This window comes from Aulonocara sp. 'chitande type north' Nkhata Bay, linkage group LG12, assembly GCF_057382095.1.
Source record: "Aulonocara sp. 'chitande type north' Nkhata Bay isolate Kocher_YH1m ecotype deep benthic linkage group LG12, A_spYH_male_GT1.1, whole genome shotgun sequence".
Lineage (NCBI taxonomy): Eukaryota > Metazoa > Chordata > Actinopteri > Cichliformes > Cichlidae > Aulonocara > Aulonocara sp. 'chitande type north' Nkhata Bay.
Genome location: NC_141355.1, coordinates 15,291,494 through 15,314,197, shown reverse-complemented (window position 1 = coordinate 15,314,197; position 22,704 = coordinate 15,291,494). Strand labels below are relative to the sequence as shown.

Below are 22,704 nucleotides of genomic sequence, written 5' to 3'. Positions count from 1 at the left end.
ATCAGCTTATACTGATCTGTTCCACGCTGCATCTATGTAAAGGTTCCCCAAAAGTCCAGCATCTTTCCTCCGACCCCTGACCCGACCACAGATCATAGGCCAGTGACTCTTTAAAAGACAATCACTTGCTCATTAAGGCTTGATGCACTACAAAGCATCTCTCAGGGAGCAGCTCTTTTTCAGATTTTGCATTAAGAGGGTTTAATATTTTTGCAAATTTACAAAAAAAAAGATTAATTATAAAAGAATAACTTTTTAGGATTAAAAAAAAAGGCATACGCCACCAGTGTATGCCAGAAATGAAATCTGCCCAGACAAGGCTTTGACAGATGTATGTCTGTGTGTATGTGTGTGTACAGAGCATGAATTCACTGTCCAAATATCTTTAGACTCCAGATTATATAGCAAAAATCATAATAACATAGCACTAAAAAAACAACAACTTGTATATCAGTGTGCTCTTTTCACCACTGTACGCTCATGTTTACTGATTCTTTTTGCTGCTTTTGGGACAGTGAGGGAAGTCCAGTAGTAAGCTGTGACACAAGCGCCATCACAACACCGCAGGGACAGTGAATTCCAACTCTGACTATGAAGTTTTTGTGTGTGACGTTTTTATTATCCCTTGTTAGACTGTGAATCAGAGGGCTGGGATGGGGCTGTAAGGGGAGGTGGGGTGGGGATGTGCCGGCAAGAACGAGTGGCAACGCAACACTGTAAGTAAGATACTGTAGCAATAAGAAGTGGAGGCATTTACTACTGTCATGTTTGCATTGTAAGATTATTTTTTATTTTATTACTATTTACTATTATTATTGTTCTTATTATGACTACTATTCTTCTATTACTATTAGCCTATTGTTGTTCTGTTCTATTTGCATGATGTTTCAGAGCAATGAAACATTTGGGGCTTATTGTGTTTTCTCTTCTCATGATAATGTGGGTTTCGTGGGAGAGGATTTTTTCTTTTGTTTTGGTTTTTTTTGGCAGGGTGGGGAATGGGTTGTGGGCAAATTCCACATCAATTTAGTCGGTTCAAAGCAATTTTTTCACATACTGAAAGGATTTTTAAATAAATGCTCTAATTTATACGTGACCAATTTTAATTTGTTGCTGGATTTGAAATGTTTTGGGGAGTTTTTTGTTCTCAACCTCTGAATGTGTGCGTTGAACGGCCCTTTCTGAACTGGCCTTACTGAATCGGATAACCCTTGAACCTGCTGTGGGAGAATAATCGATTCTGAATGTTATGGAGTAGTTTGTTCAGTGTGAGGGGCTGAACGCATCATGCGCCTTTACCACTCCATCAACACAGAATGACATCACGGAGCGCACAAACGAGCAGTCGTCGGCTCTTCGACGTGACTCGGACAAATTGCGCAGACAATTTTTTAAAACATGCTGAGTTTGAAATGTTTCCTACACTTAGTCGAACACAATCCAAACCTTCTTCTCCCTTTCCTGAGAAAAAGCTGTGTGCGCGTGAATGTGTGCGTGTGAGGAAGAAAACGAGATGTGAGATGACGTTCTGCTCTACCAATGCTTTGTAAACTTTCTTGATGCATTACACATTTGTGCAATTGGAGTAGTGTTGAAAATTTGTTAATTTATTGTTTAGAATGTCTTTGCATCCCAGCAAGAGCAAATAAAACAAAATGTAGCAATCTGTAACCAAAACCTAAAAGGTACTTAGGCTACAGAACCTCTTTTACACAGGACTAACAAAACAACAACAACAAGGACAAAAACAGAAAAAATACAAAAAAAAAGAGACATTTGTTTGTTTTCAAAGTGCCATAGCTAGTGAGGAGTGGAAGGATTGGCAGAGTGGGGCGTAGATGCTTTACGGTGTGAGTTTACTTGAGAAACCAATCAAAAAAGGGGAACTCTGAGGAAAAACCTGTATGTGATTACGCTGATGAACCGTTTTTACATTTTATGCTTTTTCATTTGGTGAGGACTCTGCTTGACTCTGAACTCTGACTCTGCCATAAATCCACGAGCTCTACTGTCCAACGCTTCATTTTCAGACGAGAACGAAAGAGTGACTGTGTGTGTAAAAGCATGCATCTGCAATAAAGTGAGTCACGCCCATAAACGATGGATCAGACTGGGTCGAAGTTCAGAGCCATGCAGGGGCCTTAGTGAGTTCTCCTTTGAGATGTATATACAATGTGAAGGTCTGAAGTGATTTTTTTTTGTTAAATTCTATATTTTATCGCTTTTGTAGACATTTTGTTGTGGGAAGAAAAAAAATAAAAAGAAATTTTATGGGTGAGATTCTGCTTCATTTTTCTAACTCACATACAAATCATAATATTATATATCAGATTAATCCATAATGTCTCCTGAGAAAATACAGCTATTAGTTATATACTGAACTAAAAATAGTACAAAAACTGCATTTTATTTTACAGTTTTTTCTATCACGAATTATCACATACAGTTAAATAACAAGTTATATTTTTATCTTTTTATATAAAGTTTTCTGATTACCGCTTTTCCTTCATTAACCCTGAAAATCTATAAACATCCTTAGTGCAAAATCTTTGGTATTATCAAGGATCTTTTGTGAAGAGGCAGAACTTGTGTTTACGAAAGACACCTATAAAAGTTCCCATGCTTTCTTTTCCCTACTTCCTGAGTCAAAGGTCACTTCCTGGTTTCATCGTCTTCTTGCTCTTCTGTCCCCGACGTTGGCTCCGCATCAGTGCTGTTCTCGCAGCTGTCCGGATGGTTTCTTAAATCTGAACAACAGAAACATCAGTTAGCGACATGTCGCTCCAATAACACAGTCATTACCACAAGAAAGAGAATACTGACAGGCCTGGGAGGAAATCCACGCATCCAGCATAAATAATTTGGTTTGATTTGTTGGTGAAATCTTGGAGAGGACACAAGAAGAGGAAGAGGAAACACAACGTACCTTTGAAATATCAAAACAACTGTGTCTGAGTGTTTGCGTGTTTGTTTGCTGGGCTTGTTTGTTTGTGAGCACAGTTTCTTTCCGCGCAGTTATCCTCTAGATGCCGGTATCATGTCTACCCAGAGACGTTAATTAATAGCTAATCAAAGCTAATGTCTCAGCAGCACATCGCCAGCACAAAGACATGATTAATACATAATCAAAGGCCGCTCAGCACAAAGACGGGCCCTCCCTCATGCCTCAAACACTACTGTTGTTATAGAAATAAACGAACACTCGCAGCTTAATTAGCTGGCTGTTCGTGTGTGCCGTCTTTATTTGAAGTTGCTGGGGATTTCTCTCTGAGCCAAGCTGGCCTCCTGAGTGACGACACCGAGGTGACATACAAAGGCATGTATGCACACATGTGCAAAAACAGGTACATACAATGAAATGCTAATCCACATGTCACACACTGGATCAGAAAAAAAACAGTAGACAAGGTTTTGTATGTTTCTGACCTTTTAGACCTAGTCTGTGGCACCAGGCGCTGCAAGAGTGTTTCTGCAGGAAACCATTGATGCCAGCGTCTCCAAGATTATCAGGTCCAAAAAGCATCTCACCCCTGCTAACACTGCAACAGAGTCAGTCAGAGTGCAGACTTTCATCAGTACATATGGGATAAAATGTGAATTTCTAAAATCAGAGAATATAAATATCACTTATACGCATAGCAGAAATGGTTACTGCACCTCTGGTCCTCTGCCATAATGACTGTCGGATCAGTCAGCTCCTCTCCCACTCCTGTCAAAAGGAATAAGGGAACAGATTTTAAAAAAAAGACTCAACATCTCACATGTGCAACTACAAACATGCAAAGTAAAGTAAAAGTATCTGCCTTGTATGTCGAGCACCAGCAGCTCTCTGCGTGAGTACTCGTAGGTCCAGTGGGAAAAGGCTAGAAGCATTTCTTCCAGTGAACAGCAGGGGGTGATCTCTTCTCCCGTGTTGTTGTTGTATTTCATGAAGTCACCAGACATATTCCTTTCAATCGTCAGCCACTGACCATTAGAATGCCAGAGGACCAGTGATACGTCAAGAAATCTGGTGGATAGAAGGGGCAGTTATTAAATGCACGGACACACCTAACACACACACATAGGAAAGATAAAATAGTGACCTTGGTGAGTGGTGCAAATCATCAGGTTTGACTTGGTTAAACACTTGCATCATCTTCTGGGCCGCTCTCTGCTGCTGTATCTCCTTCACAAACAAAAATTGATCATAGTGTTAGAAGTACTTGAAACTCAATTCAAAACTGTGAAAAGTAAAAGATTTGCTAACCAGCAAATGTAGACGAATCCTTGATTACTTGAAAGATTTACCCTTAAACAAAGCTGCAGTGCTGTGCTACCATGGAAGTACTTCTTACAGACACGAACCACCTCTGGTCTGAAACCTTTCACCACGTATACCAGCCCGGGTCTGAGCACATCCTGTTCTGCCCATGTACAGAGAACCCGGCGGCCCTGCCGGAGGCCCCCATCCAAAGAGCCTTCTTCGCTCAAGAGGGGCTGCAGGATTGCAGACAGGCCTCGTGATGACCAGGAAGACACTGAGCTGGATTCAGGGTCAGCATCAGAGGCTACTTCCTCCAGAGAGTAAACGCTCACCTCTTCACCTCCTACAGAGAATGTTCAAAAACTTGATTAAGTGCACAGAAATGGATTTTGGGGGTAAAACAACAGTAATGAAAAAATAAATAAATCCTAAATCAAACAAGCAAGTTACCCATGATTGAGACAGGAGTGAAAGGGATGGTCTGAGCCAGTCTCATCAAATTGTTTCTCTCCACAGCTGTTAACACACAGGCACGATACAGGCAAAACTACAGATGAGCTAATGTACGAGAAATCACAAAAACAATAGATGCACAATAGATGATCCTTTCAGGATCTATTATTTAATTTAGATAATTTTCTGCAGATCGTGTAAATACCTGAGTAGTGTGGATACAAACTGTCAGTGGACTGGAATGAGGAGTTCTTGGCTGCAGCAGGTAAGATTACAGGGCATTAAAAAACAAAACAAATACATCTCACTATAACAGACACTACATGACCACATGTTACAGAAAATGTATTCAATCTGTACGTCCAGAAATACCTTCAGCTGAAATGCCACTCTGTATTCTGCAACAGGCATCAAGAAAACATTGTTACGTTTAAGTAAAAAGTTTCGATAAATTCAGGGTAAATCTGGAAGGCTAAAAAAGAAAGGAGACTTACGAAGACCTGCGACTCATGGACCTGGCCCAGCTGTTCCAAGCTGAGTGCGTGGGGCTCCATACATCCTACCAGTAATCAAAGCAAGAACACTGACATATTTTACACTAATTATTTTAGCATTACTATCGCTAATGTTACCACAAATTACAAAATATTGTTACCACACTTTACCACATCTTTACCTGATGCGAAAAGACCTGTTTCTGCAGCAAATCCAGTTGTTCAAAATCTGAAAAAATATTGATATTAACAGTTTTTAAGTAAAACATAAGAAACTTCAAGTGGTTGATAATTTAAACATCGCACATACACATATCAAACTTTGTTTCTTTTAATATGAAAAAACAACCCTTGTCGTTCTTCTTGTTCTACTGTACATACATACAGAGGAAGCAGAGTGATGCATACTAGCATATGCTCTCTGAAAGCTCTGGGTACAAATACAACATGTACTCTATCTAAATGCAGGTCTTACTGAGCTGACTGAGGCTGGTTGAAGCCGACCGACTTGTGGGTTCTCCTATCAACCTCCGGCGCCTTCCCCAGCTGACATCAGACAACTGGGAATGCATGGCTCTCTATTTTCCAAAACAAATAAAGAGATGGAAAAGCTTCTCTGTAAAGAACCACCAAACGAAAATGAAAAACCCATTCACAAAGATAGCAGGGATTTAGTTTTATGACTTTGTGCCATGTTTTGCACCTGACTGATCCTCTGCTATGAGGAGCACAACTTTTTTCATATTACCAAATCTAGATTGCTCTCTCGTATCTTCACGGTCTTTTTGTTTTTGCCTTTGCTGTCCAAGACCTGAGTAAAGTCAGATGATTTGGACCACTCTGCAGAAACACAGACGTACATTATCTGTTATTGTGTGTAAATGCATGATAAAAAAATAGACAAGGTACACACAGATTTTCAAAATTTCCTTTTGATCATTTTCATCAGGGGCAAGATACAGAGAAAATGACTGCTTATGACCTGAATGACCCTTAAAGTTCTTTTATGACATTGTTGGTTCTGACTTGCAAAATTGTTAAGATTTGCATGTGCTACATATCACAAAGCTCTTCATGCAAACTCATTGCTTTAAACCATCAGCGTCCAAAGATTAACTTGATTTTCAAACCCATGCGTTATCATACCTTGGCTCCTGCTGCATCTTAGTGATGTATTGTTCTTTAAACCCCTCCTACCAAGCAAACTCTCATTGTTCATTGATTCATTGAGAGAAGGAAAGGATCCCCTGGTTGGGCTGAGGGGTGCTCCAGCGAAAGTCATATTCTCCATGCTGGATGACAAAGATCTGCAGTAGCCATACGGACGGTCCCTCGACAAACATGCCCACCTTGGGGATTTTATGGGTTTTCTCCACTGGTTGGAATTTCTGGACCGAGAAGTTGGCTGACTATCATCACAAGAAAAGGCAGGATTTGTCAAACCCTCTGAGATGTCTTCTGGGTCGAACAGAAAAGCACTGCTGGAGGCTCGGTGCACGTCTATGTTAGGTGGTTCTTCCTGTGTCTTTTCCTCCTCTTTCTCTTCTCCTTCTTCCTCTACTTCATCCTCCTCTTCCATGGATGTTTCTTCCTGACTGGTAAACAAATATGGCTCACAAGTCCAGAATTTAAAATGGAGTGACTCCAAGCCTCTGGGAGAAAGAGGAGACCCACACTGGGATGGTTCACAGGACTCACAGGGTGTCTGATCTCTGACCGAAGAAAATCCTCCACTGTTAAAGTGGGAGAGGGACGCACAAGACCCTGGGTCAGAAGCTCCCTGCTGATTCTCACATGGATGATCCTATGGGAAAAAAATAAGTGATTATCAAAGTATTTTAAATTCTTTAAGTCAGTGGTTATTTACTTTTAATGTCATAAAGCTGTGAAGAGATTACATCACATTAAAATAAGGACTTTATGGATACTTTATGGATCTCTTTTAGCTTGTCTCCCCCTAAAGGCCATGTTCAGGTTTGCAACAACTACCTCTCCTTTCAAAGAGTCTAACATGACAAACGTTTAAGGATCAAAACATTGTATTTAGTGTGAGGGAGTAGTGCATTCTCTTTCCTTCTTGTGAAACAACATTACTAGAAGACAACAGTAAGCACCTCTCTTGCCCTTTCTTCTGGTTCTTCTGTGTGTCCATATCTTCCTCCCCTGCTTCCCCTAACTCCTACATGGCACTCCTGTGATTCCCGTCTATTTCCTGCTAAGGTGTAGCCCTTTAGCAATGAAGGCGGGGTACTTTTATACGGCTTGGCCACCAATCGTTGTATATTAGCCGCATCACCGTCTGCTCCACTTCTGTGTGGAAGGGTCCAGCTGTGAGGGATGGCGTGCTGGGATGCTGTAATGAGCCGACACTGAGCCAGGCGTGTCTCCTCCTGATGTAGGTTGTTGGATGCAGAAAGAAGAGTGAGGGTGTCCACAGCCAGAGCAGAGAGGTCCTGGAGATGACCGAGCTGAGAGTCTAAGTCTGACAGGCTATCCTGAATGAAGTTGACCTTCTCTGAAACCTCCCCCACCATCATGCACATCTCTTCTGTTCTGATGGAACAAATATGAGCAAAAATGGTGAATGACGTTTTTACGATTTATTTACTGACGTTAAATGCTTTTTGTACACTAAACACAGCCACATGTTCAGCTGTAAATTCACAAAAAGCAAAGGAAGCCTGTGTTAGTAGGATCACAATACAAGCACAAGCTATATATAAGCTGGTATGTGAGACAAAGTAAATAAACATTTAAGAATCTACCTACTTACTTGTTTGTAAGAAGGAGCATTGGAGGCACATTAAAAAAGTACTTTGAAACACGGAGATTAAAGTTATCGTTTCAAGTCAAACAACTGCTACGGCTGCTAAACCCTCTACATAATGTCTTGTGTAGATGAGTTAGTGAAATCATACTTCAGAGTTGGTTTTAGTAACAAGGAAATTATTTATTTTTAAATACATAAACACGGTGTGGTGATAAGCACAGAAATGCAGTTTTAACGCAGAAAGCTGCATCTGGTCAGAAGGAAAAACCAGATTTTAACCCCCGATTTATGCAAAAATGAAACAGTTGGCAATGACATATGCAAGAAAATCAATGGTTACACCCTTGTGCAGTAAAGAGGGTTTATGTTGTATCACAAGACATGATATGAAAACTGATCAAGGTATTTCAGTAACTCTTCTACACAAGGCAATTTGCAATGTTTGCAATGGGTACAGCAGCCATCGCAGTTGTTTGACTTAAAATGACGACTTTAATCTCCACATATTCTCAAAATAATAATAAGTTTAATCTCAAAAGTTTGGCTTTATTGTGAAAATGAACAATAATCTTTTATCTTAATGCGCCTCTAATACTTCATTTAAATCTAGTTACATGAGTTAACTGCTTTCATCTTGGCACAGTATGTATACCTCATTATTTATTATACTTATCAAACTTATCAATATTAAACTTAACAATGTGATGACAGACAGAGCGATTGTTCGTGTTATAGAAGAAATAATCTATTGGCTCTTGAATCGGACACAAAAGGAACTCTACATCAAAGCAATGATCCTGTGCATGGCTCCCAAACAAGACAAATTTACAAGGCTACAAAGTTTCCAGCCATAGTGATATGGCAGGTTGGAGAGCGAGACACAGATCCAGCAGAAACACACAAGCGCTGGTAGCTCATCTTAAATAATCGAACAAAACAAAAGAAATGAGAAGCCCCTTGTTTGCAGTCCTACCTCTCAGCTGTGACTTTGATCCTGTTCTTTTGACTGCTGAGCGGGCATTCACTCTTCTCGTGAAAATAGGCCTGCACACATCTCTCCTCAAACTCATGCAGCTTCTTGCGATCCTCGTGGCCCAGATAGAGCTCTAGTAAAAACAAGTGAGATGGAAGAAGTGACAAGTGTAGAGATAGCTGCTAAACTATCACCATTTTCTTCCTTTCCAGAAAATATGCTGTGGTACTTACTAAGTCCAGAGGCTCTCTCTTCCCGCTCAGCGTCGCCACTAAATTTCTTGTAAATAGCTCTCAAACCCAGGTCCATGTGACTGAGGAGGTTTAGGGGCGGTGGCAGCCACGGTCTCACTTGATAGGTCATAATGTAGCGGTACCGGTTGTACTTCCACAGCTTGTTGGATGTTGATGCCATGTCAAAGTAGACGTTGCTGTTAACAAGAGTTTGGTTTATTGAAGGGTAGCCCCTCAAACAATTACTATAAATTAAGATTTTTCAATATGCTTACTTGAAAAATGCGATGAGGATGTTGACCATGATGATATACTGGACAAACATATACACAGCCTGGAGAAATGGTGCAAGAAAGGATGCAGGAGGACATGAATCATCTTCCTGACATGCTGTTGACACACAAAAATACGCAGATCTTACACACAGTGCAATAGTTTTTTGTTTGTTTTTTTATTCTTATTCATCATACAAAAACTGTCAGAGACTTGGTATGAATCTCCTTCTGCATCATGAATGCTAAATTAGAACCAGATTCATATAAAACTCTACAGGGACAAGAAAAGGGCACAGAGTCTTCCAACATATGGTACAGCCGACACAGAGCTCAGATTTTAACATCACTCAGTTGGTCTGAGACATCAGAAGCAACCGAGATTGCCTAAATCCACGCTGGAGCAGAGTACATTAAAAAAATCTTAAAGTAAGAGAATTGGCACTGTTTACAGGGTAAAGTGTGACAGACCTTGCACTGATTTGTTTGCTGCTCTTCTTATAGAAGACACAGACATAGCTCTTTGGAAGTGTCCAAACTTTATTTTTTGAACAATCTAAGTTACACCTTCAACTAAAAGCAGCAAAAGGACCTACATGTACTGTAACTCCCTTAGTCATTTATACCAATTACATTTTAAGTGATTTTGTTATTTGCAGCATATTTTTTATGCACGAAGAATCAGCCCCTGTAATAAGTGAAGTTGTCTAAATTCTGAAACAAAGAACTCCTTTCAGCTGCAGTCAATAACAAGCACTGCAATACAAAGGTGAGTCAAGCAAAGCTCACCTTGTGAGGTAAGACTGTTTGAATGACCTTAATTCAAGTGGAATAGGATAAGTGACGAATTAGCCTTGCAGCAATCTTCGAGTCAGTATTTCCAAGAACTCAGGGCAATGCAAAAATCATAAAGGTTAAATTCTACTGCTTAAAAAAAAACCCTTTGGTTAATAAGTATCTAGTGTTATTGGGCCACTAACGGTCTATCTCTGATGCATAGACCTCTCCATAGATCATCCAGTAGGGCTGGAAGACTATGTCTCGAGCCAGGCTCCATGATGGCTCCTCGTCTGGTGACAGGACAGCCTTCCTGGATACTCCGTAGGTCAGCAGCACTATTGCCATCATCACCACAATGTAAAACATGTTTCTGGTCTGGGCACAGAGAGAGTGAGAGGTTACTAAAAAATAAATAAATAAATAAATAAATAAATAAATAACACACACACACACACTTCTCAACTTTTTATGTTTCCAGTGAGTGCTGTGCAGTCTGTACACACCATCTTAGTGATCATGGTGAGGTAAGGGCCAGCATGCTGATTAACGGCCAGCAGATCCATCACCCTGATAAACCAGAAGATTATGTCCAGGCAGTATGTAAGGCGCCCTGCTGTCCGGTAGGGATCAGAGTGCCAACGCATTGCCAGTCCGGCCACGAAAAGCAGGATGGCGATGAAATCTGATATGTTCCAGTATTCTGAGAACCAAATCTTCAGCTTCTGGCTCAGTTTTGTTGCCTCAGACATTAATATCTAATTACAAAAGATAGAAACTTACATTACTACTGACTTGTGATTTTATATTCTCCTGTAACACTTTTTAATATATTCTGCTAAGAACTGAACCTCTGACCTCTCTGGTTTTCTCTGCTGCAGTTGACAAGATGTATGCTATAACCAGCCACTCCTGAACACTGGGTTGATCCTCCATCTTCACCAGGACAACATAGGAGAATAACATCAGAAAGGCCAAGTAGGACATCTACAGTTGAATCAGAGAAAAGACATTCAGACAGAAGGATGAGAACAATGTATAATAATCATTTGCATGATGCACTTTGAGAAAGAGAAATGTTTTATCGTGTGTTAACTAACATAAAAAACCTACCGTGTGAAACCAAAACTTGACAACAGGAGCTGTGTAGAAATCATAGAGTGTTGTGATCCAGGAAACACAGCGCACAGTTATAGAGGACATGGTTTCTGACACAGGACCAACACGTTTGTCTTGGAAAGAGAGTCCTTGCTCTGCATCACGACTACCCTGCATGGGTAGAGTAAACCATACAAGTGAGGTGAAATACTATGAAATACTGTAAAATATTAGCCAGTTGAAATTTGAAAGTACTGCACTCCTACTGTACCATGTGATCAGAGCCCTTGGTGCCTGGTGCTGGCTTGACTGAGTCGAGTCCAAACAGCATTGCCTCGTGTGTCTGTGGTACGTGACACATTTCAGCTTTGCTTTTAAACTCCAGAAGTAGGATGGCAGGAGGCAAAAGAAGGCTCAAAATGATCTAAAAAAAAAAAAAAAAAAAGGAGAGCGTGTCTGACTACTTAAACATCCTCCAACAAAACATACTGCTTTGCAAAATATGAAAAAAATAAAACAACACTTGAGGTAAAAACACAATCGTTTAGCACAACCAGGCTTTAATGGGGGTGATGAAAGCAGCTGGTGATGTGTGAACCAAAAGAAAACAGCAAATAATGGCTGAAGCGCTCCCTAGCTACACTCTACATGACAGGAAGATGTAACAATGAATGAAAATTACCGATGTGGTTTTGGAGTGGAAAAACATGGCTTTAAGTTTGACCCTAGATATCAAATCCCAGACAGAACTTCATTATGTGACAAAATGCTAATTCAAAATCGACAACAGTTAACTGCAGCACCCTACCTCATTTATTGCTAATATGTTTAATCCAGAATACTTTAACAATCCCTAAGGAAATTATGCAAACAGACAATGTCAGAAGTGGGATTCAAACCCACACCTCCAGGGGAGACTGCGACCTGAACGCAGCGCCTTAGACCGCTCGGCCATCCTGACTTCCTGATTAATGGATTCTAAATTAGAATCTGGGACCTGATGAAGGTCAACAGGACTGAAACATTGCAATAAATATATTAGAAATAATGGCAAGCTTTTGCAGAGACAGTCACATTTAATTGCTTTTGTGGAATCTTACAACAATACTGTGCAGGCTCCTGTCAAGTTAACAGGTTAAGTTACTTTTTTGTTAAACTTAAGTGTTAAGCAGTTGTGCTATAAGCACTACTTAATTTCGAATAGTTTTGTGCTTACATTTGACTTGTGCTGTGTCATTATATACAATGCTGTGTCAGCACTATGACATTATAATACTGCTGCTGCTACCAGCTTGTAGCAAGAGATTCAAACTTTGAATTAGCTAGTCAGTCTTCAATGATAGCAGGTAATAGGAAAAGAAAGATGGAACATGCCCTTCATGGACTAAAAATGCTGCATCCTGTGAGCTGCAATTGCTGATAAGACATATTCACTATTTTTTTCTATAATTCTGCTGAAATATTTTTGTATAATTTTGAAGCTATATCGCCCACCCCTACCCTGTACCCTTCTATCTTTATTTTTCTTTTTGCAGTGATGCAATTAAATGACACTGAAATATGAATTTTATCTGGTTTATCTGCAAGGTTTACCTTCAAGAATGAGTTTTTTCTCATGTTAAGTGGACCGGTCCAGAGATCAGTGAGGAGAGTCTGGGTGCAGGAGTGTGAGACGAATGGTCTGTGACATGAGGAGACAGCCATCTGCAGACAGGTGAAGTGGCTCCATGCCTCCATCTCATAAGTCAACAGCTTCATGGCCATCTGCTCGTTCTGACGAAACGCACAATCTAACACATCCACCGCCAGCTTACCAAACTCACTGACACACAAAGACAGAAGAGATATGTGCATGTCAACTCTGTGATAATTATAAAAATATGAAAGAACAAAAAAAAAATTGCACCCATATCTTCACATATACAAAGTAACATGAAGTCCCGAGGGGAAAAAAAGTGTACTGCATGGTAACGGTGCTTCACAGCTATAAAAGGTTTAGAGGTTTCTTGCATTTCAAATCTTCCAAGAACATTTCAATGAGACTCCAGTCTGGATATTGCCTAGGCTGCTCCATTCAAGGTCAGCTTCAAATTAAACTAAAGTTTCAGACACACCTTATCCTTAATATATCCTTCATAGCTGAATCAATGACTGCAAGCTGCCCAGTTGCTGTGAGACCGAGGCAGTCCCCAAAGCATAACCTTTCCACCACGCTTCAAAGACCGCAAGAAATTCTTCTCCTAAAAATAACTCCATCTTTGATTTGTATGTCCAGAGCACATTATGTCAAACATGTTGCTTCTGTCTCTGTGTTCACTGGGAAACTGTAGTTCTGCCTAATGTTCTTCTTAGACAGCACCTTAAATGCAGGTCAAATATGTCAAAATCTATCCGACTGTAGACGCAGGCACTTTGACACCAGAGTTACCTGCAGTCACTGTGATGACATTTTGAGTTGTTGGAGATTTATTTTTGCATCATGCAGTATACCCTTGAATTTGCTTGGGCAGTCAGTCCTGGATAAATTAGCATTCATTTAAAATTGGTGCCACTGTCTTATACTCGAGTGATTTATTTCAACTAAGTTGGAGACATTTTAAATCCCTTGCTAGACTCACAACACAGGCTTAGAGAGCTACTTAAATCTTAACACGATGACATCACATATTTCAGCAAAAGAGACAAAACCAGAGCTTAGATGGGAATTCAAAAGGTATTCCATTATGTGCCACTTTTTCAGAGTGTATCACTGCTATTAATAAGCAATGGATCACTGCTTGTTTAAAATAAGTCATACAGTTAATTGACACTCACAGTGAATACGTCTTGAATCGTTCTATAATGTTATCATCCAGGCTGCTTTGACGTGCTTCAAAGGCCATGGAGCGGTAAAGCTTGCAGGCCACCGCTGCACGTGCCAGCGCTTCTTCTCCATGTTGCCACAGGAACAGTGCCATTTGCTGCCTTTGCTGAAGGACTGCCCACACAAACAAGTCGTTGAAGTTGAAAGGAACCAGCAGTGGAGCATCATCAAGGCCTGGACTAGACACATCCCCACTGGTACTGGGTGACACATCTTGCTCCTAGAAGAAAAAGTTAGATGTATGAAAAAAAATAAGGGACAAGGAAATGAAAAAACAATAGATGGGAATGTGAGATTTTTTGTCATAAAACAGATAGAAAAATTAGAAACTGTTAATCTAAATCTTAAAAAAATAACTCTAAACCAACCTTGCGTTTGTAAGGCTGGGCGGTCCTAAAGAAATGCAGGTCCTGGAGGCTCCTGTTCCTTGTAGAGCTTGGCATCAGTCCATGTCTGAGTTTAGAAAAGGTGGCTGAACTGTCTCGTCTACCATTCTACAGGCATCAAAACAGGCATTTGTATGAAAACTGTAAAAGTCATTAAACCAAAGGATTTTTAAATGGCTTTTATCAGGGTGCAGCGGGCAAAGAAAAAGAATACAATCATTGCTCACTTTTTCGTGCAATCGGCTGTACGCAGCTCTGAATTGTTTGCGTGTGTAGGTGCTGCGGTATGCTCCTCCTATGAGATATTCTATCACCAAGCCCATGTCAATGATCGAAAGACGATAACCTGCAGGAAGGGATGTCTTCCCACAAACACATACAAACACGATAAATAAACATATACTGTGCACATGTAAATGTGGCTGCTTTTCTGTGTATTTATAACACAGAAAAGGTGAGGGACCACCCAGGTTGCTGTCAGTGCACAGTTCCAAAGCTGGCATTTGCAATTCTATGGAGGAACATTAGTGCACATGGGAAACTTGCACATCTGTAAAGGCCTCTTTAATGCTGAACAGGTCTTGGAGCAACATATGCTGACAATGCTTTTTTTCGGGAGGGAAAGGGAAGCTAGATTTGCACCTACAGCTACTCTCAATATCAAAACTCACCTGTTTTGCATCTTCAACGAGGTGGTGCAAGAAGCGGGCTGTTGGCCCTTGTGCCTGCAGGGAGGATTTTGTATAATTATATAAAAAAAGAAAATGACAGTTAAGAGAAAATGCAAAGCGCAAAATCAAAGCAAACCAAATTTACTAGTTACTTTTAACGGCTGCATAATGCACATGCAATCACAGCTCCACAAATATCAAATTGTTTCTTTAAGGAACTACTTATCCCAGCGTTATGAATAAGTGAAAAGGCTTTTATACACAAATATAAAGACAACATAGAGAAAGCTGAGGGTGAATGTATGGCAAAGAGCTCTGTGATTTTAGAAGCATCCTAAACCAACTACTGGGAAAATATTTTGGATGCAACTGACCATAAAACACAAGAGATCCTGGTGCAAAAACACTTACAGTGACTGAGATTTGGATCAAAGCAGCTTTGGGAATTGTGAGAGAAATTCAAGAGAAACAAACATAAAGGGATTTTGTATGTTTGCACAGCAAAGTGAAAGCCAAACGCAAGAGGAAATACCCCAAGATAATCAAAAGTACTCCAGTGAGTAAATGTTATTTTCTGAAAAATATATTTCACAGAATTAATTGTACTGTTCTCCTTGATTAATAAAATGATGAATAACAAATAAGAAAAAGTAAGTGTCTTAAATATTTAAAGCAGATATATTAAGATATTATAGTAACCATGTTGTAGAGCTCTTCAAGGCGATCGACTGTGAGGAAGCGGCTCATAGTCATGCCGTTATCAATCAGCGTTTTGACAAAACTGACACGGTCCATCACCAGAGCATCCAGCATGGCTTGCTCCAAGGAGCCCACCTACACAAGTAAAAAATAATTTACATATCTCCTTTTTTGCTTTAATGGAAAACAATTGCACTACAGTTTTGCATTAATGACTCCTGTCAATAGAAAATTGTACTTAGTAGTCAGTATAATCTTTTAATAATATAAGTTTACATATGGTAGTGATAGGATGTGCGATCCTTAATAGTCTGCAAAGGCTTTGTGTGCATTCCAGAGTGCTCTGGCATTCACACCCACATCCTGGGAGCATGGGAAAGGTCGTACCTTCTTTTATTTTTTTACGGTAGGATAAAAGTAGCTATGTCAGTTTTAGTCTAAGTGCCTTTTTTACATATAGATGAACTGTTGGATTTCCAGACCAGCAGGTTTAGGGAAGTCATTTATGGGGTCACACTCTGACACACACACGCACACACACATACACCTCCATATTCCAATGTAAGGAACAAACACCCACTGATGTATAAATAAAGACCAGGGCAGTCTCAGAGCTGCGAGTCCCTGAGCCCTCACTCTCGTGCGAGAGCTCAGAGCTGCCCTTGCTAAGCAACAAGTAAAACTGTGTGTTTCTCCTCTCTGATTCTCAGCTGAAGAAGTGTTTTAGAATATATCTCTTAACAACTCCCTTTGTTTTTGACTTTCTCACCTGCCAATGCTGTCCATATACAAGGACGTCTTTCTGTGCAATGTCAGCCCTGTCCCACGCCAGAGTCATACTCAGCTGCTCTGATGGACTGGCCTTTGTGCCTGTTTTTGATTCAGAGCAACAAAACATATAACATAACTCAGATTTTCTGACTTACTAAGAGAAACGCTCCAGTCCCACGTTAATGAATCAAAGTCACTTGAGAGAAAATGTTTGATAATTAAGAAGGAAACAAGTACCCTTGAGAGTAGCGGTCAAAATGGCAGCATCTGGTGCCATCTGGTCATCTGACTCTGAGTCAAAGATGGTTATCTGTTGTTCAAAGAAACGCTGATTTAGTAGTCAGTGTCCTCAGTCACAACACACACATGCCTCAGAGGCTGCTTTACTCACAGACTGTCTATGATCCATACACTGCAGCAGGAGAGTATAGAGGTCAGTGGCTTCAGTCCTCTCCATTCCAAACACATCTCCAATCGTGGTGAGGAAGTTCTCTTTAATGTCAGCTTCCAACGGTCTGAAAACAAACAAACAAACATAAAAACACAATCAGTGTACATTTGGGCCGGCTCGACCCTTTCCGTGTGGAATTGCATGTTCTCCCTGCATGGTGCTCTGGCTTCCTCCTACAGTCCAAAGCTTGTTAGGTCATCCACCTAAATTGGCAGTAGGTGTGAATGTGATCGCAAATTGTTGTCTGTCTCTCTGTGCTAGGCCTGCAATATGCTGTTCAACGTGTACCCCCAGGCAACACAATGTTAGCGCTTTTGCTTCACAACAAGAAGGTCCTGAGAAGGTCGCAGAAGGTGGAGTCATGTTCTCACCATGGTTGCGCAGGTTCTCCGGCTTCCTCCCATAGGCTAAAGACATGCAATTAGTGGAGTTGTGTCAATTGGTGATTCTAAATTTCGCACAGGTGTGAATATGAGGGCAAATGGTTGCCTGTTCCTCTATGTTAGTCCTGCATCAGACTGGCGACCTGTCCAGGGTGTACCCCACCTCTCGCCCTATGATAGCTAGGCTTCCGCTCCCCATGAGACTGAATTGGCGAAAGGATAAGTACATGTATGGAAGGATAATGTACATTTGAAACAATTTAATATTTGTAATCCTGTGTCTTTTTGGTAAATGTTAAATGAGTCAAAATAAGAGTCTAACAAACTAATTTATGGGCTTACCAGAGCAGCCTTTTGCTTTTTTGCACTAAGAGGACACTGCTGTCTAGTTTCTACTTTCTATCTCATTTTACAATCAATTAATTGCATCATCATCTTCAAGTTTTTATATACACCTATTGGGTAACCCTTCCTAAAATATAAACGTCACTCAAATGTAGTTAGCAGGACAGGATCATATTAGTAACTGTGTGTTTGGGTTCATCTGAGATGAGGAAAAAACAAAGAATGTGGCTGGGGTCTAACTGCCTTTTCAAATAGTTGGCATATGCGGCTCGGCAGTGGTGTGAGGTATCTGCTAATTGGAAGGTCAGTGGTTCAATCCCTGACTCCCCTAGCCTTCACACTGAAGTATCCTTGAGCAAGATACTGAACTCTGCGATCCATCTACTGGAGTGTGAATGAGGCTTGTTGTAAGGAAAGTACTTTGGAGTGCTCAAATTGAGTAAAAAAGTGCTAAATCTGTTTACAGTTATTCACTCTAATGATATAACGGTAAAGGGGAGATTCTCCCTTTGCCCATTTTTCTCTTTTTCACCTTAAAATATGCCCCAATACTCATGAAGAAGGTGTTATAACTTGCACTTTGCCGTAAGTATAAATTATGCTTGCTTATTAAACCAGCTGGCTCAAAAAGACCCTGCTATGCATCCACTACAGGCCTATACCAGCCTACGTACTGTACCTGTCAACAGCAGTCTGCTTGTGTAAGAAGGCGAGTAGGTCAGCAGCCCTGCCTGATCCCTCAAACACAAACACTGGCACAGGGGGCACAGTGCTGACGTAGTCCAACACTGTAGACACCACAGAAGGACCTCCCTCCACCACCACACACACCACAGGCACTCCTTGGTTCAGTCCTGCAAAAAAGAGAAGAGATGATGTTAAGACTTCAGTCAAATCTGTGTGCTTCCTATTTTGTTTCTTTTGTTAGTTTTTGCGCAAAAACACCCACGGGGATGTATCTTCTGTAGTTGTATGTGCTTCTCCAGCTTCCTCCTGAGGCCTTGCTGACAGCCATGCTTGCCCAGCGTTCCATCATCCACCAACAGGAAGTGGGAGTGGAAACCATTGAGACAGGCTCTCTTGCTCAAAGGGTTTCCCAGAGGCTGGTAAGGCCTGAAAACCTGAAGCGATGTTGAATCAGTGTCAGTCAAAGACAAAGAAAAGCAGCGCAGTGGGATATGGTACTCTGCATATATCAAAAAAATGTGGTGAGGAATGAAGTAACGTGCAAAAACACAGTTTCAGTACTGACATCTCTGCCTATAAGGTCCATGTTGTTGTCAATCACTCCCCAGGGTGTGATGCCAACTGTGTTTCTCTTCCTCAGGTCATGGCTTCCAAAGGATTTAACTGCATCACCTACATATTTAGACACACCTGGAGGGCATGCAAATAGTAGCTGAATGCACAGCAAATACACAATAAGAACAAAAGCACTAAAATCCAAGGGGTACTTTTACAACAGCACGCCATACAGAAATGAAACCTAACAGAAACTAACCAAAACTGAACCTTCTAGAAACAGAACACAGATCAACGTAGTTTTTTTTTCAGATGTAAGTAATGAGATTGCTGCCAGTCACTAACTGGAGATAGGCAGAAAATAATACTCCACAAAAAATTGTAAAACTTACCTGTATTAATGCCATCGGTGAAAATCCATGCCCCTGTGCTGAGGGCAGCAGTGATCAGCCCTTTGCTAAAGGCCTGGTTGACTTTAGGTGGCAAGGTAAAATTTTCGGAGCCTCCGTGGACACTCAGCAGTAGCTTGGGTCTTTCCATCTGCCATTCCCTCAACATCAGCTGGAGTAATGCTTCTGGCTTGGAGTCGACAGCAACACGAACATACTGGAAAAACATGAAAGTGTTTCCAACTGAGAAGCTCTTTGTACTTTTCTGAGGTGCTGCTGAGCCGATTGTTTTGTCACTACATTAGATAGCATCTCTGCTTTCATGCATCGCGACCAAGCCTGCTTACATCATAGCAAAGAAAACTTTACGCAACCATCAAAATCTAGGTCTTATTAACAGAGTGCAAGCATTTGCTTCTATATTTGAAGCAGTCTCTTGAGCGTGTGTACATTTACCATTTTACTTTTGAAAAAATGTTCCTTTGGCCTAGAGACACGCACAGAGCTGGTAAACTCACAGACCTTGGCTCGACAGACACGTGTGGCAGTATCTTCAAAGTCTACGGTGCCATAGGCATTTGTGGGACTGGCCCTGGTGTGGCGCTCCATGGACCACTCCTCTTCCACATCCTGTCCAGGACCAGGACAGAGGGACAATGGAGGAAGGGAGTCTTGCCAAGAGTGTTCCCCTATCAGGTGGCCGCAGCAACATCTAGCAAATAGAACGACATTGCATAGATGCATAGGAAGAAGCATCGTAAGGTAATTTTTTAGAATGATTAACTTCAATCATACTTTTACAACACTTTAGCATAATGTTGTTGATTTTAAATAAATTAAATTAAGTAGCTATTTCTGATAGTCTGCTTTTAGATAATAGGGAAGAGCCCAAAAAACAGTAACAAAATTATCAGTGACACTTAACTACATGTTAGCTCCTCAAAATAGAGGCAGGGTTGTTAATAAGCAATAATAATATGCAGGCGCATGACAAGCCCTAAAAGATGAAAGAAATCCACCTGGACTTTTTAAACCAGCCTTCAGTGATTCTTCCATTTATTTTCTAAATCCCACACTTCCTCTCCACCTCCCTTTGCCCTTGAGTACACATTTCTATGTCTGGCTGTTGTTATCATTTAACAGACCATGAAAATCACACATTTCCTGCCATTTCCCCATAACGGTGCAGTGCAAATGTAGGAGAAAAAAGGCAGAAAAGGACATGATGAAATGCTGAAAGAATGAGGGTGGAGAAAACAATACAGAAGTATGTAGTAAGAAAATAAGAAAGAGTTTGGTAGGACAGCATCTTCAGCACAATATTCATCAGTGATACCTTATCAAATTTTGGCAAACGTGGCATACTGGAATACATCTGAAAGAGACAGGAAGCGTTATCAAAATATCCACATGGCTGCTATTCCTGGAAGTAAGGGCTACATGCCAAATAGTTCTGCTCTCAGAAAAATGTTATTTCAAATAGCTGCTGTTAATGTTATACTACAATCTGTGTGTTTCTTCTCAGAATCATAAAAGCTAATCAGTGCAATCAGATCCCAGTTTACCTGTGCTGATCCCAAGAGGAAGGGATGAACTTCACACACTCTCTCCTGAAGAAGGTTTCCTCAATCCAACACTTTCTGGACTAAAAAAAGAAAAGCAGAAAATATTTACTTACAGCACACAGATACTGGAGCTGTTAAGCACTATATTGTCTTCTTTATTGACTCGTATTCTAGGAAGTGGAAGCACATTAGTCCTGAAATAAAAAGCGCGTTTATCAGTGACCTTCTCAGTGAAGCTCATTTTAGTGTCGATCACATGCTGAGCAAACAGTGTAGTAAGTGTAGATCCCTCCCCATCACAGAAAGCTGAAATGCAAACACCAAAACCCTGAGCTGCAGCACTCAGCCCCTCGTTCCCCTTCACAGTAATCTTTCCTTCATGTTTCCCAGGAATATTTAACAATGGCCTCACTGCAGGGAGAGAACTGCTTTCAGGAAACATGAGCACATACACAGACCTATACATCCTCTTCCTCTGATTAGTCTACACGGTTAGCGAAGTAAACAGTTACAACTGTTACAGTTTTATATGCACTAAATAAAACCGCCCATTGTGCAGCAGCAGGACCAACAGTTTAACACGTTGTATGCACAATGAACACCCGTGTTATGTTACTACACTAGTTCATTAAAAGTTTATTACTATTAACCGTTTTATCTAACTTAAAATCACCGCTAAGCGCTGCTAATATCACTGTTAGCAAACCGGTAACAGAGAAATATTGCTCAAATTTCTCATGAGTTCAAGTTCACATTTCGTAAAAAGTACACTTGTTGGAAATAAGCTGACCTACTTAGTACATATATATATATTTATATATAATATTAGCATATATCTTACCATGACTGCAAACTTCATTTATAAACATGTTCGAGGCTAGCAAAGACACTCCGCTTCATCATTACTCTCCCGACAAAGACTGAGCGCCCTTTAATCAGTCGCTGGTCCAAAGGGCAGGTTTCCAGGAAGCCTTGGGGAGTTCATGGCCTCCTCCCTCCAGCTCGGTTAGGAGTTTTTCACCTCCTTAAATTGTCAAGGAGGTGAAAACTTAAGGAGTGGAGACACCCTTATTGGTTGAGGCAATAAGGGTTTCTCCCCCTCTTTCTCATGAAGGAATGTGGTGACTGGTGAAAGTGGACACTGGTGAGTCAAAAATCTTACTAAAGTGTCGTCAGCTCTGGCTCAAGCAAAGTTTCACACAGCGCAGTGAGGCTCAAAACACCTGCAGTGGCAGTAAAATAAACAGGGTTGTACACTTGGGCAGGACAGAAGAGCAAGTTTTCCATTGCAATAATAATATTAATATTAATAATAACAATAATAATATATGGCAGATGTCTGTCAGATAGATAAATCTTGAGCTACCCCTCTAATATTTATATTTAGCTAGGAAATTTAGAAATAGGTGCAGGTTCAGTTTTGTTGAAACGTCCAAACACACAAAGTCAAACTCTCTTAGGCAAACTTTCTTGTAATTTCTTCAAGTAGTCTTCAGAAAGAGTTCTTCAGGGTTCTTGAAGCACATTCAAAGTTGGTCTTTAGGTGTTTCTGCCTTTTGATCTGTTCTCTATCACCAGGATCCCACACTGCTTCAGTATTGTTGAGGTCTGGGGTCTAAGGAG

The 22,704-nt window shown here is 40.7% G+C and overlaps 1 protein-coding gene and 1 non-coding gene across 2 annotated transcripts; both read right to left on the bottom strand.

Annotated features, from left to right (window-relative positions):
• Positions 1–1,551: 1,551 nt before the first annotated feature.
• On the bottom strand, positions 1,552–22,096 carry trpm6 (transient receptor potential cation channel, subfamily M, member 6). Its single transcript, XM_086313769.1, has 40 exons — positions 21,923–22,096; positions 21,082–21,161; positions 20,853–20,891; positions 20,039–20,228; positions 19,520–19,733; positions 19,138–19,262; positions 18,835–19,006; positions 18,565–18,739; positions 17,098–17,221; positions 16,944–17,016; positions 16,705–16,805; positions 15,936–16,070; positions 15,237–15,290; positions 14,793–14,927; positions 14,548–14,673; positions 14,131–14,399; positions 12,910–13,138; positions 11,588–11,740; positions 11,332–11,487; positions 11,077–11,205; positions 10,725–10,976; positions 10,422–10,596; positions 9,445–9,559; positions 9,170–9,366; positions 8,937–9,069; positions 7,308–7,746; positions 6,340–6,997; positions 5,942–6,033; positions 5,669–5,771; positions 5,376–5,422; positions 5,194–5,258; positions 5,072–5,097; positions 4,905–4,955; positions 4,697–4,762; positions 4,291–4,589; positions 4,086–4,168; positions 3,804–4,009; positions 3,658–3,709; positions 3,427–3,539; positions 1,552–2,747 (listed from the first exon to the last, which is right to left on the bottom strand). The coding sequence occupies exons 1-40, from the start codon at positions 21,938–21,940 to the stop codon at positions 2,653–2,655; spliced, it is 5,964 nt and encodes a 1,987-aa protein (XP_086169895.1). The 5' UTR covers positions 21,941–22,096; the 3' UTR covers positions 1,552–2,652.
• On the bottom strand, positions 12,195–12,277 carry trnal-cag (transfer RNA leucine (anticodon CAG)). Its single transcript has one exon. It is a non-coding gene; the product is annotated as a tRNA-Leu (tRNA).
• Positions 22,097–22,704: the final 608 nt, after the last annotated feature.

Coding starts and splice junctions, on each gene's coding strand:
- trpm6 (XM_086313769.1), bottom strand. Junction 6,034..6,339: donor AAGATGCAGCAGGAGCCAAG/GTATGATAACGC, acceptor GTGTTTCTGCAG/AGTGGTCCAAATCATCTGAC. Junction 3,540..3,657: donor ATTATGGCAGAGGACCAGAG/GTGCAGTAACCA, acceptor ACTCTGTTGCAG/TGTTAGCAGGGGTGAGATGC.